Source organism: Drosophila navojoa, chromosome X, assembly GCF_054131105.1.
Source record: "Drosophila navojoa isolate 15081-1374.11 chromosome X, UAZ_NAV_1.0, whole genome shotgun sequence".
Classification (NCBI taxonomy): Eukaryota; Metazoa; Arthropoda; class Insecta; order Diptera; family Drosophilidae; genus Drosophila; species Drosophila navojoa.
This window is the reverse complement of record NC_142895.1, coordinates 9,461,933-9,479,914: the sequence shown is the minus strand read 5'-3', so window position 1 is coordinate 9,479,914 and position 17,982 is coordinate 9,461,933. Positions and strand designations below refer to the sequence as shown.

The window sequence follows — 17,982 nt, the reverse complement described above, 5'->3', positions numbered from 1 at the left end:
AAATTTCACATCCAGATCCATTCGCAAAAAGCTGAAGATGTATTTGTATCTTTTTTCAGTCCTTACTTTCTATAGAGATCCAGCCAGGGGCTAAACTCTATCTATTTAGTTATATATAATATCCGTATACATATATATATCATATTTATCATATCATGTATCTACATACCTATGTGTATATTTGCCAGTGGGCATTATTGACTAATAGATAGATAGAGGAACTCAGAGATTCTATAGGTTAGATAACTTTTAGATGAATAGTCTGATTGACAGATTAACTGATTGATGGGCTATCTGTCATGCCATAGTTCGTATCGTACCATGCAACTGACTTATGTAATGCTAGAACCTATTGATTACTGATAAAGCTCTATTGGTTGTGTCATTCATAAACTTAGGATTTGTTGACTGGCTGAGCCAATCGACTGGAATGTCAATCGCTTTAGCAGCAGATTGAGATATGAGTACATCTGGATGTACAAACATATATAACTGTCTCGCGAATGACGTGCAATCAGCATTTTGATTTGTGTGCTCTTGTTTGCTCGTGATTAAATTGCACGGTTACGAATCGTTTTCTTATCAGGGACTCGCTCACCTGGTGCCGGAGTGCCAATTTCTATATGTGAAGTTCAATTGGGTACCTATTTATAGAGCGGGGCCTTAGATAGCGACAGAGCATAGGGTACAGGTCGTCTAATCACAAGCGGGGCGAGGTACTATTCGCAACAGCGAATTCTCTCGAGTATTTCGAGAATTTCGATAATGAGCCAAAGCGAAAAATACAAAAAATATCAAATATATGTATATATGAAAGAAAAATACGAAAAGTGAATTTCAAGTTCGCTTTCGCTCATTTATATGCCCGCCGGCATCTAAGTTAATTTTCGGTTTGGCCATGGAAGCTGCTCAGTCGCATAGTCGGGATGCCAATCGGAGTCCAGACGAAAGCATTTAAGGATCGGATCAATCAATATGTATGTGTTATGCCCAAAACCGAAAAGTTCCCGATGTTCGAACAGAGATTCTTCAGCATGTTGTACATATCATATAAATTCTTGATGAATGCTCCCAAGTTGGGTATATGCATTTGATGATCGTCCTACAAGTTTCTACTTTTACTATCAATTCATGTACAAATGAATGTGTTAGTGCTATTGGAACTCAGCGCTGAGTGAAATTTAGTGTTTGGAATTTCTACAGCTATCTCTAAAATTTCATGATAAGGCTGGACGCAAACTTTGTTATGGGTGAATCGTATATATGTATACCTAGGTATATAAATATATGCCATGTATTATTAATGGGTAAGACCGATCAGTCTTCGTAATCGAAAGGAACGAAATTTTTTTCAAAGTATTTATAAAAAACTGATATTTATACATGTATATACGAATTCATAAAATCGTTTTTTTTTTTACTTTTTAATGGGCCAAAACGCTCATTCCTCATATTCTAATTGCATTCACACAGTTTTCTTGGTTAATTTCACATTTTATAGTCAGTCGCATAAATCTGTACGGGGTATTTCAAGTGCGGCTCTCTAACTGCTTGGTTTATTCTGTCTGCTATTTCTTTTTGTTTTTGATCTCCTGTCTCGCTCGACGTACTGGTAGAGCGAGTTTCCAGTTGGACTTTACTTTTTGCCGTAAAATCATAATGATCACGCCGATAATGACGATGATGATGAGGCTGGGCCGACCGCAAGATGTGTGTATTTACATAAAAATAAATCATACAAAAAAAATCAGGGAGCTGTCTGAATGGACTTTGAGCTTAACACAGCAAAGCCTTTCCGTCTCACTCGCTCTCTCAAGCCACTGTGGCTGCCTGAGCTGCTTGCCTTTGACGTCGCGACGTCAGAATGATGCTTAATGGAGAAAGAGAGGGTGAGGCAAAGCAGGACGGAGTGAAGTTTCCAGTTAGCAACGTAGACGACGCAGATTTCTTATCAGCGGCCCATAAAACAAAATGATGGAGAAAGAAAGCAAAAAAAAACAACAACTGAAACATCAAATCATGAAATACAAGCAGGCAAACACACACACACACACTCACATACGCATACGAACATAAATACCGGTGTAGGCTGGCATAGAGAGTGTGGAAGAGAGTAAAATGGAGCAATTCAAGCTGCGATAAGGCATCAGGATGAAGCTAGGCGCAACGGAAGCGGGCGTGGTCCGCTGTCCAACGCAATCAACATGCCAACTGCGACTGCGACGCGTCGTCGTCTCAAGTGCTAAAGTACAGCAAGTGGCGTGATTATTATTATTCTCTTTATTATTATTAATGCCCACACAGCATTTGAGTATATTTATACGGGTGTGTGCGTGAGATGGGCTTTTAGTTGCACTCAATCGAGCGGGTGAGCATCGGCATTGAGCGCCATTGCGATGCGCGCTATCTGAATTAGCAAAGGTTACAACCAACCAGGGTGTGGGCTAAGGATAAGCAATTCATGCTTTAGTCTGTGTAGCAACCCTAACCAATATACGGGTTGATGTCTCGACTGCAATCTCTGTAAAGCTCTCTGCGTACTCAGAACGAGCAAGCAAAACAAAACAAAATAAATTTTCCCAATGCTGTGTGCACTGTTCAAGTTAATTCGCTTGTATAAATATCATGACTCTCGACAGACACCCAGTTAGGTCTATAGCTCGGCCTGCGCAGCATTTCGACGATATCGTGCGCAACATTCTGACAATTGTTGCCAACCAGTTTGTAATGGAAATTTAGTTGGCAGCGCTCAATTAGTTTGTTCATTGCACAAAGCTGTGTTTCGGTTAGCTTTAAGCTCAAAGTGTGAGAGACAAGTGAGCTCTGCGCTGAATCATGCGCTAGATCAGAATCAACTGTACTTGTGCTGATTGAATAGCCCGGTGTAGTGGCTGGAAAATGGAGCCAATCACCGACTACCGCACCATCTGTTGGGATAGCACTGCCCTCCGATACCCCGTAAATCCGTTGCGTTTGGACGGCTCGTCCATTCTTGTCTACCGACTGAGTCGCAACACAGATGAACAGATGCAATGGCACGATCCGCAGCTTGCGGCAGACCCACAGCAGCAACGAAGTCAAGCTTCGACTACCCGCCAATTGGCGCTGACTCAGCTTGTAGAAATATTGAGTGATTTTATTATTGTTTTTTAATGGTCTCCAGTGGTACGATATTTTCGCAGTCGTTGTTTCTTCATGAATTCTATTCATTTTAATCATATCAATTTTTCTTCTATTTTTCCCTACAACTATATACATGTAAGTCCATTTTAAGGCAGTTAAGGTGCAGCAAGAAGTTGAGTTTCAGAGAGTCGGGCAACGTTTTCTATTTTTACCACATTTTAATTTTTACGGACGCGTCTCGAAGCCGCGTTCGAGCCCCATCCTTCCTTCATGCGTGGAGCAATGCAAGCTGCCCCCAGGAGCAGCGGCTTAATCAGCTACGCCATGGGCTACTTCTTAACAGGCAACTTAGTGGCACCTATATAAACTTTTCATTCGCTGACTTCTCCACTCCACCCTCGCACCTACCGTACTGCCAACCCACACGGAGGCTTATGATGGCGTTGCAGCTAAGCTGCGGCCTACGACACAACAATACCTGGGCTCGAATCCAGCGTGTGATCATTGTTTATATAATTTTTTCATAATTTTTATACCCTGAACCTATTTGTTGAAAACTGTAACTGGCAGAAGGAGGCGTGGCAGAACCCACAAAGTATATACATGCATATATTCTTGATCAGGGCAACGAACAGTCAATTTAGCCCTGTCCGTCTGTCTGTCTGTCCGTCCGTCCGTATGTTTGAACGCGTCGATTTCATAATATTGCCAACACTGCAGCGCAGCTCAAGCGCGCGCGCGCGCGTGTGTGTGTGTGTGTGTGTGTGTGTGTGTGTGTGTGTGTGTGTGTGTGTGTGTGTGTGTGTGTGTGTGTGTGTGTGTGTGTGTGTGTGTGTGTGTGTGTGTGTGTGTGTGTGTGTGTGTGTGTGTGTGTGTGTGTGTGTGTGTGTGTGTGTGTGTGTGTGTGTGTGTGTGTGTGTGTGTGTGTGTGTGTGTGTGTGTGTGTGTGTGTGTGTGTGTGTGTGTGTGTGTGTGTGTGTGTGTGTGTGTGTGTGTGTGTGTGTGTGTGTGTGTGTGTGTGTACGAATTATTATTTGCTCGAAGAGTTCAGGGAATCTCGTAGTCGATTATTTACTTGTTTTAATTTTTTTTAATATTTTTATTTCATGAAGTTTTCTAGATTTGGTTTGATGGCAATGATGAAATTCAATGATTGAAATTCGGCTAGCCAGCAGTTAGCGTTCGAGTCCAGGCTAGTGCTGGTCAGAAACTTGGCTAAGTCTGGATCACACTCTCTCTCTCTCTCTCTTTCTCTCTCCTTCTTTCAGCTGCTTTATAAGACTCGTTCTGTCAGCAGTTAAGGATTAGCTTATTATTGAATATTATAATAATACTGGTGCACGGCAAACAGGCCATAATAAAGTAAAATTCATCTAAATTGGTAAGACTCTTCTCCCTTCCAGGCAGGTAGCTCTCCGGAGGTAGCTCTCTTACCGTCCAGAACTATGCAACGGTAAAGCCAAGCGAACTACTTGCTGTGCCCCCAGTTACCGTTTAAATTAATGAATACAATTATTTAATGTTTTAATAATCTTTTTATTATATATATAGAGACATATGTATATGTATATATGTAGATATGCTCATGAAAATAATAGCAATACTCAATGATATAACTACTATTTCCATGAGCACAGCTATAAACGTTTTTCTTTTGATCTTAGCACATTTCAGACGGTGGATCATTTAATTAGAACCAATAACTAAATACAGTCGCATAGCACATTTATATATATAGAGCTCTCTCCCTCTATATATATCTATATTAATCCATACATATGTATATGTGTATGTATGTATATGTGTATAATTTGTATATATGTATATGTATTTTTTTTATTATGTTTACTTATTTAATGTTAATACAGTTGTATTTTGTTTTCTATTCTAAATTGTAGTTAAAAATTAGCTGATTTTTTTTTTTAAATAAAATTTGTATGTTAAACGTGTTTTAAGTCCATTTGCAGCTGCCAATTGTTGATTTAAGGTTTATTGTTCTTTTGGGTATTTAGTGAGGGCGTGCCCACGTGTCCTTACACAAACATATACATATGTACATTTACATTATATACATACATATATGTCTGTATGTTAACATACTCATATAGCTAGCAGTTGCTTTCGTACAGTTGTTTCAGATTCTTATTTATCACAGACAGCCCTCAAACAGGTGTGCAGTTGTATGGGTGTGTGGGTGTGTGGGGGTGTGTAGTCGCACTGGTTTCTGAGTGTATGGGTGTGCAAGTATACATTAGTTGTTATTTCGTAGATGGTTTTCATCACTTGGCCAAGTGCATAAAATTTTGCTACTCGCAGCATAAAACGTATTCATCTCCTTCATCTGTTGTTTGTCTTCGTTGTTAGTGTTATTTGTTTGGGTCTATTGGTTGGCTATCAACTAGAGGCTAGCTCTTGTTCGGATAGCCTAAACGTTCAACATTTTGTTTTGAATTTGCTTTTTTTTTTTTTTTTTCTATGTGCTCCAACGCTTAATCCCAGCAGCCTGCTTACATAAATATATTTTGTTGCATCTTCCCCACACACACGCACACGCACACACACTCTCTCGCTCTCGCCTCCGTTGACATGTAGTATCACGCTCTCTGCCTAAGGCTTGGCTGTTTGGGCCAGATTAGACGAGAGGCTGTTACTGCTGCTGTTGCCAGCGTCCGCACTTGGCTCAGCGCTATTGCGCTGCTTGTTGAGCAGCTGCACAAAGTATTCTCCAAATACGGCGTGATTGTAGGATACCAAGCGACGGAAGGATGCAATAAATGCGACCAGCTCCTCCCCGAAGTCGGCGAAGCCAGCGGGCGGCGGCGGTATGTTGCCATTCGAGCGCAAGGCAACTCGAACAAAACCGTCCATACGATTCGCTGCAACAAAACAAGACAAACAAATTAGCAACAGAAGCGTAAAGTGTAATACGGCGTGCCGCAGTTGAAATAGTCTGGCTCAGCAGTGCATATATTCTTTCCTCTCTTCTCTATCTATTTGCAGTACGAATTGCCATCAAAAAGTACAGAAAAGTAGCATAAGTGTTCGGTAGAAGATAAGTTGATTCTTTGGCAATGTTCATACTAGAACTAAATTTATATCATTTGAATCCTATAATAATATTGTATGTCGATTGGAATAAGATTTTATAAATACATATGCCCTACATACAGCCCTTAATATTGGCAAAATCGGATCAACTTATCAGGAAAAACAAACAAGTTTTCCATACCAGAACTAAATTTGGAACAAGAATATATTATGCACATTGTGAGCCCCTGTCTCTTAAAGATTGTGTGGTTCTATTACCCATTAGTGTGCGCACAGGTGACGATTTGTTGATCAACTGCTTGACTTGGCTTTGGATTTGTGTCTCTTGCGATTCGCTGAGTAACGGCAGTTTCTCCTTCTCCAGACATTTGTTTATGAACGAGCGAATCTGCTCGTAGCAGTTGTCGATGGCAGAGCTTAGCTGACTATAGGAGGGAGAGAGAGAGAGAGAGACAGCAAGATGAGTGAATGATTCGACAGTAGTGCGTGCATCTCACTCACTCCTGCTGCTTGACATGCTGAACGATTATGTCCAACTGTTTGGCCAGTTCGATGCGATTCTCACGGCGCTGCGATATGATTGGAACACCTTGTGCAATGGATATGAGGGCAGCGCACAAAATGAGACGCTGACAACGCCAGCTGAGGCCCTCAAAGCGCTCCTTATCGATGCGCAACAGTTCGGGAAATTCCTTGTCTGCCGGATAGTTCAGCAGCTGCTTGAATGCATTGAAGAGGATCTCCTCGTTGTTGTTGCAGCCGGCGCGTGCACGTTGCAGCCAGTCCTCGGTGGCGGGAAATCCAACTGGAAAAAGGGAAAAAGCCAATAAGTTTTATGCATTTGTAGAAGAGAGCCTAATCCGTATTATTATTATGTATGGAAGCTATGAGAGTTCAACTACATAGTTTTGGTATTTTTTAGATCAACTAGGTCGAAAATGTGTTTTTTTTAGATCAAGTCATCCTTCATCCCTCTCGCTCTTCAAGTTTCTAGTTGTTTTACAAATTTAAGGAATGACAGGTAATTTTTAGATCATGTGGGACGAACAAGTCTTTTTAGATCGAGCCTCAAGATTGAGAGAGATCTTGTCCATACCCTATCCTAACCTGCTACACTTCCCAATTGGTATTAAGCTATCTCTCTCACACTCTTTCTTAATCAAATTTACTAACTAATTACAGGGTATACGCACCAGTGCCATGATATTCGCGCAAGAATGTACTAAACTTTTGCTTCTCATACTCCACAGAATTTGCTGCTATATTATTGCGTGCTGCCGAAACCATAAAGTTGGCCATATCCAGCTTCATCAGGGCCATGACCTCCAGTATGCCACGGAAGGTATCAATCACATCGTCAATTTCTCGCAGCTTGGCCACTGCCTCATCGCGTGCCGGTGCGCACATGCTGGCCAACAGATTGATCACGAAATTGGCATAGGACCTAAAATCTAGAGTTCCACGCTCCGCCTGCTGACGGATGAGCGCCTCATCTAGTGTCGCATTGATGCGCGACAAGGCGTTTGTATTGTTCGGCGAGAGAAGCTGCGGAAAGTCCTCCTTAATCTCACTCAGCAAACGGATGGCTTGATCATATGATGGCGGATCACGTTCCAGTTGCTCACGCAACAGATTCCAAAATGCTTTGTGTACCATTGCCTTGATGCGACCCTCCAAGCTGGCGGGGATTAAGGGATAGTTAGAAAGGGAGAGCGAAAGGGTGAGAACCGAGCAAGCTCACCTGTTCATGGGCGGCTCGTATGGCTGTAGCTTAAACTCCGGGTTGAGTGCTATCTCGTGGGCAAGCTCCATATTCTTGAGATTCTTCAGCATGCCCGCCACCTCGTCCATGGTGACCACTTTTGGAGGGCTACCATCCAGGCTGGGCAGCACAAAGCGCATCATGCTATCTGTTGAGCTCTCGCTATCCGTGCGTATCTCATTGTCCGACTGCTGTGGCTGCTCCTTGTTGTTGTCTTTGGCCTCCATTTTGCTGACCTTTTTTTAATATACAGCTGAACCTAATGCCCAATGGGACGAGTGTTTTTCTGATTGGCTTGACTAACAGTCTGGACTTCAGCTGTTCTTATTTGATTGCACACTTTCTCCAAATGCTCGGAATTTCCAGACTTTTCAGTTAATCAGTAATATATTTAGTATACAGTAATATAGAATAACTGAGAAATGTTCGGATCGGTTGTCGATTTTCCAGCTTTATGGTTTTCAAGTTTGTTTCTGCGGTCGCTGCAATTGGCTTCTTTGTTGTTCTTTGTTGTCCGTTGTTTTGGTTGTTGTTGCTGTCGTGCAACTGGTTTTCTGCAAATATGGAATTGAAGCGTGTTTTTCCTTATTTGATGCAATTGCGTCTCAATTTCCGTGTTTACGAAAAGGAAGCGCACAAAGAGAGGTTTGCAAAGCGCACAGCTTGGCTTTGGCTTTGGCTTTAGTTCAGGGTCAACTGCGTCTAAGGCTGATGAATTGCGACGTTGAAACAGAATGCAAGCCAATAACCGTTAAATGTGAGTGAGTGAGCTTGCATGTACAATGTATGTATGTATATGCGTGTGTGTTTGTCTCTGACAGACAAAGGAGCAGCGAAAACAGTAACAAAGTAATCCAACCACTTTACGTGCGCGAACACAGACACACACACACACACACACAAATGCAAAGGGGAGCATACAAATCTTTAGCACAGATCAAAACGCAGAGAAAAGAAAATTTATGCATGCATACATATATATGTACATATAAGAAAATTTCTTGCAATTTGAATCTGAGGCGCTGACACAGTTTCCAAAATTAAAACGGAAAAGCGAAGCAAATTGCACAACGGCAATCGACAAACGGGCAGCGAAAGACTGATATAAACAAAGAGGCGCAAATAAAGCAGCCAATGAAAACAGAAACGAAGAGAATTCGACTATTGCGCAGCAAGCAGCTGTGTGTCTGCATGTATATGTGCGTATGTGTGTGCACAAGCATGCATACATGTGCGTGTGCGTATTATATTGTGAAATGGACACAAGGACGGCCCGATTGGGTGGTTGGGGACAAAAGGGATGGCACAACAATTGCGACACTTACAAATACATATTCTCTCTCACTAAATACACAAATATATACAAATTGATTGCACCAATTAGACTTACCACCAATAGGAACTGTGTAATTTGATGCTATTTTTCTTCAAAGTTAGAATTTGTTGAATACCACTTAATTTATAGTTTTTTTGCTTAAGTTTTCTTTTTTTTTTAACACATTTCCACAATTTTAAAACATTTTTTTGCCCGTACGCTGCTCATGCTTACGATGTCCAAATTGTAATGTGAGTAATAATTTGTTATGAATGTACGATTTCGATTTGAACTAAGCACAGGCCACCTTTGTTTGTTGTGTTTGCTTTCTGGTTTTTGTTGTTGTAAGTGCAGTTGTTGTTATTCGCATATGTTCCACAACATTCGAGAATAAAAGCCAGTATGCACTTCACTGCATAAGATGGTCAAGCAAAAAACTAAATATCCGTATCCGTATCTATATATGCATATCAACAGCTGTTCACAAAATTTTCGACGATTTACAAAAATTATTAACTAATTTTTAACTGAATGTCAACTGACTCCGACAAGCACAAAATTCGTTTTGATATATTTTTTCACAGCATGTTTATAGAACGAACAAAATTTGTTATGCCAGCTTTGACTGTTGCAGCAGACTCAGCTTATGTGATATGCTGCCAGACCGTTGGTAGAAAACTCAACGGTCTGGCAAAAGTCGAGTGCATAATTCGACGATGTGGCAGGGCCAATCACTAAACATCAGACACCAGACAGACACACAATAGTATAGAAGAATTTCAGGTTTTTTTTTCTAGGCTTTAATGTTAATATTATAAAAACAAATATAACAGCTGTGGTAAAAGAGAGACACACTCGCAAACACACACACACAACCAAAAGAAGCAGCAGCCTCAGCGTAACATTGGCCAAGTGCAGTGTGTTTGTTGTTAATGCCAATCGATGTTGTAGTGCTAAACACAGTGTGTGCAACGCCTCCCGCCCATCCCCTCCTACCTGCCCGCCCATAGCCCTGTTTCTGAATCACAACAATGGAAAGTGAGAAGATTTTGATGGCTGCCGGTGTTACGGTGGCCGCCGTTGTCGGCGCCTTCGTTTTTTGGGGCCCATCAGGTAAGTTCGGTTCGATTTTGTTGTCGCTCTCTGTCGTTTAGTGTTGTGCAACACTGGCTGCATTTATTCACACTAATTATCCCCATTTCTCTTCTGGCTATCGTCAGGCTCTCGTTTACGTCAGCGCCGCGGCCAAATTGCTGGATTACACAATTTTGGCCGCACCTGCTTCCTTAATACACTACTTCAGGCTCTGGCTGCTTGTCCACAGTTTATTGCCTGGCTGCAGTTGTACAATGGTGCCACGCCTGATCGCAAGAGCTTGATCAGCTCCATGCTGAGCACCCTGGAGGTGGTGAATGGCACGCACGCCACACTGCGCGGTGATCCCCATTCACCAGGCGCAGTGCTGCGTGCCCTAAATACACTTGGCTGGGTAATACCGCAGGAGGAGCATGATGCTCATGAGCTATTCCATGTGCTGCTCTCATCACTGGAGGAGGAGGCCACACGGCCACAGCAGGTGGGCTGCTTGTCCGATGCACTGCTGCCGGCCACAGCGAGCAATCAAATGAACACTGGTAACGACACTGGCGACGGCTTGGATTTGGGCACAGGAGCTGCGACAGCCGCAGCTGCAGCCTATCGCACTTGCAACATGGCTGGCCAACGCATTGGCGATCAGCCCAATCGACCATCCAGTGCCATGCTAACCGATTTCCTCAATATGGAATATGATGAAGCGACCAGCCTACAGCGTCTGGTCCGTTCCGAGGCTCACACACCGGATTCACCAGCCTCGGTGTGTGAACGTGAAACTTCTGAGATTATGACACCAGCAGCGGCTGGTGCTGGCGGCGCCTCCACCTTTATGCCATTCGGCTATGGCTTGGATTTTGAGACGCAGGCGGAGCCATTGAACGTTTCGCCAATGTTGGGCAACGAGCGTCTCTCACGCCCTCGCCTACCTCAACAGCAGCAACAGCAGCACCAAGGCGAGGGCCTCAATCGACGCGTCTCGAGCTCCTGCCGTTCGCTGGAGCGTCTGAATCGCGGTCCTGGCCGTGTATCCATTTGGTCGAGCATGATGCCCAGCCAGGTGGCGCATCCGTTTCAGGGCGCAATGGGCGCCCAAATCGTTTGCAATGGCTGCGGCTCCAAGTCCGCTGTGCGCTATGATAAATTCGATAGCATCACACTAAATCTGCCCACACAGCGGCGCTCTGGCCTGAGCTTGGGCCACTTACTCAGCGAGTACATCACCTCCGAGGATTTGAGCGATGTCAAATGCGACTCATGCAATGAGACAACAATGCACACCAAATCTGTGACCTTTGCCAAGCTTCCAGCTTGCCTGTGCATACACATTGCGCGCACCGTTTGGCTGCCCACCGGGCAGGTGTGCAAGCGACAGGATTACGTGCATTTTCCCGAGAGCTTGTCCATGGCGCCATATAGCTTTGTGCAGCCCCATCTAAACAGTCAGGTGAGTTTAACCGAAATTGCCCTTTCTTCCCATTCTGAAAGCATTTGTGTATTCCATTTAGGCGGGCACACCTTGGGGCTCGACCATGTCGCTGTATTCCTCTAGCCTGCCCATGAACAATGGCGGCGGTGCAGGCGGTGAAGGCTTCGGTGCCATGTTCCCAAAGAATCTGTATCGGCTGCTCGCTGTGGTCGTACATTCCGGCGAAGCGAACAGCGGACACTTTGTGACCTATCGACGCGGTTCCTTACGCAATGCACATCGGTAAGTGATTGGTGATAAGCCATACACGTATACATATCTATAAATATATATATGTATATATATTTCTATATATTTCTATACCTTATAAATATTCACACTTTCAGCTGGTTCTATACATCGGATACGATTGTACGCGAGGTATCAATTGATGAGGTACTCAGTGTGCCGGCATATTTATTGTTCTACGATCGTGGCCAGCAGCGGCGCTGAGCACCGGTCCATGATCCGGTCACAATCCTAATCTCCGAGTCCCCCAAAGAACCAGCTCGTCGGCCTAGTCATTTCTTCATTATAAATATCTTCTCAACGTTGTGATGGAAATTCAAGTTATTATACCCTATAATAATCGAACGGTGGCCATACCAGACAGCTCCAAAAACAAACATAAAACAACAAAGTAAAACAAAAAACAACAAAACAAACAAAAAGAAGAAGAGATTTAAAATCCGTTTTATGGAACTGCGAAAGGAAATAAAGGTCTCAGCAAGCACCAAAAAAACACACACATACACACACCTGGGCAGGTGTTTCTCCATCATACATACACATATATACAATTTTGTTACATTATTGCATTTAAAAATTTTTAAATTGAATTTAAAATTCACGCCATGTGCTTTTTAGACGTCTGTATTTAGCGATATAGATCAAGAACAAAAAATTAATGCTAGGGGTATTACCGCGAGCAAAATTATTAAGTGTATATCGTTTTTTTTTTTTAAGAAATTTGTTCAAATAAATATATACATATATATATATATTATATATGTACTTCCCGCTCTTTAGGCGTCAAGCGATTCGAAAAAAATCGATTGGCTTTTGCATTTATCGGTACAGTGTCTATATACACCCTTAGCCTACCACAATAATAGCGATTTATGTACATGATAGATCAACCCAATCGCCCAAACAATAATAATCTATGTTAAACGCCCTATTAATAAAGTTCGGATAGATATTTACAAAGAAATTGTGTTTATTTTCATTTTACAGAGCATTTGTGGTGATCTATGATCGTTTTTTATATTCTTATATTTTGATAAAATTGGTTTAAATTTAACAGTCTTGTTGCAGTCTAACATACTGATAATGAACTAAGAATGTTATCAGTAACCAATGCTATAAATGCACGCAATGCATATTCATATGTTACTATATACATTCTATAGCCTTAACTTAATTTGAATAGTATTTCATCTAATATATCCAATTACAATAAAGTTTTCACTCTCAAATATAATTTTTGAACATTTTGAATTGCGATCATGAAATCAGATATACTTTCGCATAGTTCAAATTTAACAGCTTAATATAGTCTATCGGCCAAATCAGCCAAATGCTGCATTGGCCAAAAAACAGCATTAATGTATGTTTCGTAATGTATATAATTTGCATATTTTTATTTTAAATAGTAAAATTGTAATTTAATTTAAGTATTAATGCAAATGTCAACGTTTTAATAATTTTTTAAAGATTAATCTATGTTATCAATGCAATTATCGCCTATCGATAAACTTGAATGCACCAACATTAGATCGTGTGTACACACTGACGCTGCGCATTTGCCATTGCGTACTTCTGGCTCGCACTTGTGTACAATTCGAAATTCAAAAGCTATGTGAAGCAATGTCAAACAATAATAGTACAAAACGTAAACTACATTATGATGGAAAATTACAGAGCACCTCACGCATTACGCCCAAAATTAGAGAATATCTGGCGGAACTGTCCAACGATCGTGAATTGGGCCTGGAACGCTTCATGGCTTTCTCATCAACCACTTCCACAACGAGCAGCAACGTGAGCGTCGGCGCGCCAAGCAGCCGCTGCCGTAGCCGTAGCAGCAGCTTGGGGGTTGCAACAACAGCTGCATGCGCAGCTGCCAAGACCATCGCTCGAAAGCAAAAGGAATGCGTTTCGTCAACTGAGAACGTAAAGCAGATACCCATTGTCATGGATAACAAAGTGGGAAGTGGTCCACGCATTGCATCCGCCTCGGTAGAGGATCTTCGCACGCCAACTAAAAGCACGCAGACGCGAACGCCGATGATAAAAACCCGCAAAACTCAAACGCCGGAATCGGCGCTCAAATCGCACAAGCGTCTCGAATGGGATCCCGCCGCTGATGTGGGTTATCGCTATGGTCGTGCTGCCTCCACCAGCAATATTAGCACATTAGAGCGCTCTGTATTGGAAGCGGTCATACAGCCTGCTGTTAGATGCCCAGGAGCGGATCGACCCAATCATTCAGAAACCGATTTGAATCGACTGCAGCAGGAGGGCAAAAAGGAGCTAAATCAACAGAAGCCAGCTGCACCGCTTGCCTCCAGCACCCTTGTCCCAGGCAATCACACTTGTAGTCAGCCACAGGCGACGCCTACAGCTACGCCCGTGGCCACGCCCACGCCTGTGCCCAGCCAGAGTTCGCGGAGGGAGAGTTGCGCCACATCCGCCGTGAGCAGCTTTGACTATCAGCATAATTCGCGTCCCTCGACCAGTCAGAGCAACAGTGGAAGCCAAAGCCAAAGCCAAAGCCGCAGCCGCAGCCGTAGCCGAAGCTTAAGCGCCGAGGAGCTGCTGCGTCATGTGGAACAGCAGCGTCAAGAGCGTGAATATGCAGCGCAGCTGGAGCAGGTGCTGTGCAACCGACGCAACACGAACAAGGAAAAGAGGGAGCACAAGGAAAACAAAGAGAACAAGGAGAATAAACAGCCACCGCAGCACCAACAGCAGCAAAACATCTCTAGCTGTTCGAGCGCCACTAGTTCGCCCGCTAAATGCGATCTGGATCTGGGCATTGATTTGCTCTGCTCGCTGGTCAATAAGCGCAGCCTCAGCTATGGCCAAAAGAAACAGCTAATTCGGGATATAGCCAAGCGGTTGGCCTGCCTTGATCTGACGGCCAGCAGCAGCAGTAGCCTCAACGGTCGAACGGATGTCAAGCGCGTCCAGTACAAGGACGCGCAGCTCAAGGAGAAGCACAGAAGAGAGAAATTTATAGCTGGCGGTGCAGGTATGATACACTTATCGTTCAATGGAGTTAGCTCTATATACCATACTCCCTTTGTCTGTAGATACCTTGCGCCATAGCCAGCCTCTCAGAAAGGACATGAGCGTCAATACAAGTAAAAGGAATTCGTTGGAGCATTCGGTGCCTGCTGCAACCACGCCAGCTCCAGCAGTTGCGCCTGCTGCTGTGCCTAGTCCAGTTGCTTCTCGTGCCGCAGCAACAATAAGTCCCATCCATACTGCCACGACGGAGTGTGCTCCCGTCTCTTTGGCTGCTCCCGTGCCTGCTCCTCGCACACGCCTGGCCACGCCCGCACTCACACCACTGCCCAGCAGCTATACATCCACTAGCAGCGCCACCTCCAATGAGCTGGTCACACAAAAGACAAATGTACAGATTAGATACACCGTCAACGCTGTCGATGAGCAGGCAGCCGTGCAGGAATGGCTGAATCCCATGACGCAGAGCGAGATTGAGTATGAGGAGAAGCGATTGCAACGCGTCCAACTAGACTCAGAGCGACGCACGCAGCTCAATTGGATCGAAACGGAAATTCTGCGTCTGCGCAAGCTACAGCATCTATTGACCAACGCTGCCAAGAGCGTGATCTCGCCCCCATCCAGTGCGAAATCTGTGCGCATACCCATCCAGATGGCGGTGGAGCATCCTCAGGTCATGCCAAATGCACCAAAAGCAGCGCTCCCAGCCGCGCCCATTGCAACATTTCCCCGTAGCCTTGGAGGTGCAGCGGCAGCACCTCCTCCACCTCCTCCTCCACCACCACCACGTGCGCCGCAGCAGCGCAGCAAAATGGCCACGCCCACTGGCCTCAGTGAGCACTCGGGCAGCACCGAAAGCGTCTGCTCCTTTGTCCAGCAGCGACAGCGCCAGTTCATGGCCCACTATCAAAATCAGCAACAGCAACGTCTGGAGCAGCAGCAGCAGCAACAGCAGCAACAGCTCCTCCTGCGACAGCAGCAACAGCAGCAGCACGTCATCTATCGGCAGCAGCAGCTGCAACAGCAGCAGCTGCAACAGCAGCAGCTGCAACAGCAGCACGATTATAATGTCACGTGCCACATGGTGAGATCTAAATTTAATGCAGACTGATTCTACTTACAGCTGAAGCTTGTATAGAGGAAGAGGGACAAGAACAGAGAGGGAGGGAGGGAGATAATCACTCATTTACTTGTTTATGAACTAATAGATTAGAAAGAGAGAGAGAGATATGGATAGAGAGGAAGAGAAATAGAGATTGGGAGATGTCGAAGGCTTCACTTAAAAACCAAACAGATCTTATGATAAGAGTTTGAATAGCAATCGAGATCTCCCCTAAAGTGTAAGAGTGAGAGAGAGAGAGAGAGGGGGCGGATTGGATTGGCCCAATCATTTAAACAATGTTGATATATGTTCGAGTTCCAGACTTGTCTGTAATCTAATGTTTCAGCCGTAGACTTCAGAGTTAAATAACTATACAAGAATCACAGGGAAATTCCCTATTACAATACTTAGTGATAATTCATTTATAATCTGATCTATAGCTATGCCTTATCAAATCAACTAATTGCTATTGTTTCGTTGCTTATCTTACAGCAACGATGCCCGTATAATAAATTGCAACAACGCCAACAACAACAACCAATACAACAGCAACAAAATCAATACACGGAAATGCAATACACTCGAACTGTTGGCTGCCTGGATGAGGGCCCCATCTACTATCAGGTGGTCAACTCACATGCCTCGCCTTGTCATGTGCATGCTGCGGCACCAACAGTGACGACGACTGCGGCAGCAGCAGCAGCAGCAGCAGTAACAACTGCAGCAAGTACCAATGGCGCAACCACAAACTCCACCTCATCCATGTTGTGCATCAGCTCGGAGATGTCCATACCTTTGAGTTTGGCCAATGCATGTGAGGCAACGACGACAACAACAACGACAACAACACATCAGTATGACGATGTGGCGTGCCACCAGCAGCTGCAGCCGCGCCAGCATCGACGTCAATCGCAGCGCACCTCCAGTTCCAGCGAGCAGAAGCGACCGCAGCAGCAGCAGTGCTGGGAGGGGGAGCAAAGGCAATCACAGTATGTGCTGCAAGTGAGGCCACGTGGCATTGCCTATGTCATACACTTCAGTTCGACTACGGGCACCGTCGAGGAAACACCGGACTTCTTGTCCTTGCAGGATCATCTGCAACGTGCTCGCCCGCAATTCTGCGCTCAGTCCAAGCAGCGCAAAGCGATTCTCAATCAGATGCAGCTGCTGCGCAATGCACGCCGCAAAGAACTCGAGCAGCTCATCGAACACGGCAGCCTGGACTCGCTGGACCAGCGACTGAAGCAGCTGCCACCACCTGTCGCCTGTAAGTGCCGTGCTACCCAGACTCCCGTTGAGTTTTCAGTAATATTTCGATATTTTATTTTTTATTCCTGCAGCTCGCATTCGCATATTTTCCACACGCGAGATGAAGGCGTTGACCAGCAAACGTTGCGAGAAACTGCCCGAGGTGATTGCCGCACAAAAGCGTGAATGCGAGGAGCGTCGCCGTCGCAGCAATCGTATACTGCGTGACGTCTTCAATCGGGTATGCCAAACTGCACACATACATATGCTCTCTATAGACTCTCGATTGCTAATTGCATTTCTCATTCACAGCGTTTGCAGCGTCGCGTTCGCTGTGGCAAGCTCTCACTCAATCACAGTCGCACCGTTATCTAGTACAGCCAGCAATTCAACCAGTGCCAGTTGCAAAATATATATACTTATATATAAATCGGCCATATAGAATTGTTTTCTGAATCAAATAGTTTTATATGCATGCTATTGAAGGCTCTATGTCAAATCGATTTTATATTTTAATTTAGTTTTTATACATCTATTTTTTTGTCCATGTGTTTTGTCAAGTCATATTTAGT

The 17,982-nt window shown here is 44.2% G+C and overlaps 3 protein-coding genes across 4 annotated transcripts; 2 read left to right on the top strand and 1 right to left on the bottom strand.

Moving 5' to 3' along the window:
* Positions 1–4,831: 4,831 nt before the first annotated feature.
* On the bottom strand, positions 4,832–9,608 carry LOC108656864 (T-complex protein 11-like protein 1). 2 transcript variants are annotated; one of them, XM_089265128.1, is made up of 6 exons: positions 9,324–9,608; positions 7,913–8,641; positions 7,365–7,849; positions 6,673–6,976; positions 6,430–6,596; positions 4,832–5,999 (listed from the first exon to the last, which is right to left on the bottom strand). In XM_089265128.1, the coding sequence occupies exons 2-6, from the start codon at positions 8,158–8,160 to the stop codon at positions 5,731–5,733; spliced, it is 1,473 nt and encodes a 490-aa protein (XP_089121254.1). In that variant the 5' UTR covers positions 8,161–8,641; positions 9,324–9,608; the 3' UTR covers positions 4,832–5,730. The 2 variants fall into 2 exon arrangements, with proteins under 2 accessions (XP_089121254.1, XP_017964681.1); XM_018109192.3 differs by having other exon boundaries at positions 7,913–8,487.
* Positions 9,609–9,976: 368 nt separating this feature from the next.
* On the top strand, positions 9,977–13,021 carry Usp30 (ubiquitin specific protease 30). The gene is made up of 4 exons (XM_018109190.3): positions 9,977–10,361; positions 10,469–11,787; positions 11,849–12,051; positions 12,156–13,021. The coding sequence occupies exons 1-4, from the start codon at positions 10,280–10,282 to the stop codon at positions 12,259–12,261; spliced, it is 1,710 nt and encodes a 569-aa protein (XP_017964679.1). The 5' UTR covers positions 9,977–10,279; the 3' UTR covers positions 12,262–13,021.
* A 511-nt stretch (positions 13,022–13,532) lies between these two features.
* LOC108655685 (centrosome-associated protein Alms1a) lies at positions 13,533–17,948 on the top strand. The gene is made up of 5 exons (XM_089265127.1): positions 13,533–15,064; positions 15,126–16,144; positions 16,655–17,429; positions 17,503–17,651; positions 17,723–17,948. The coding sequence occupies exons 1-5, from the start codon at positions 13,678–13,680 to the stop codon at positions 17,783–17,785; spliced, it is 3,393 nt and encodes a 1,130-aa protein (XP_089121253.1). The 5' UTR covers positions 13,533–13,677; the 3' UTR covers positions 17,786–17,948.
* The last annotated feature ends 34 nt before the right edge of the window (positions 17,949–17,982 follow it).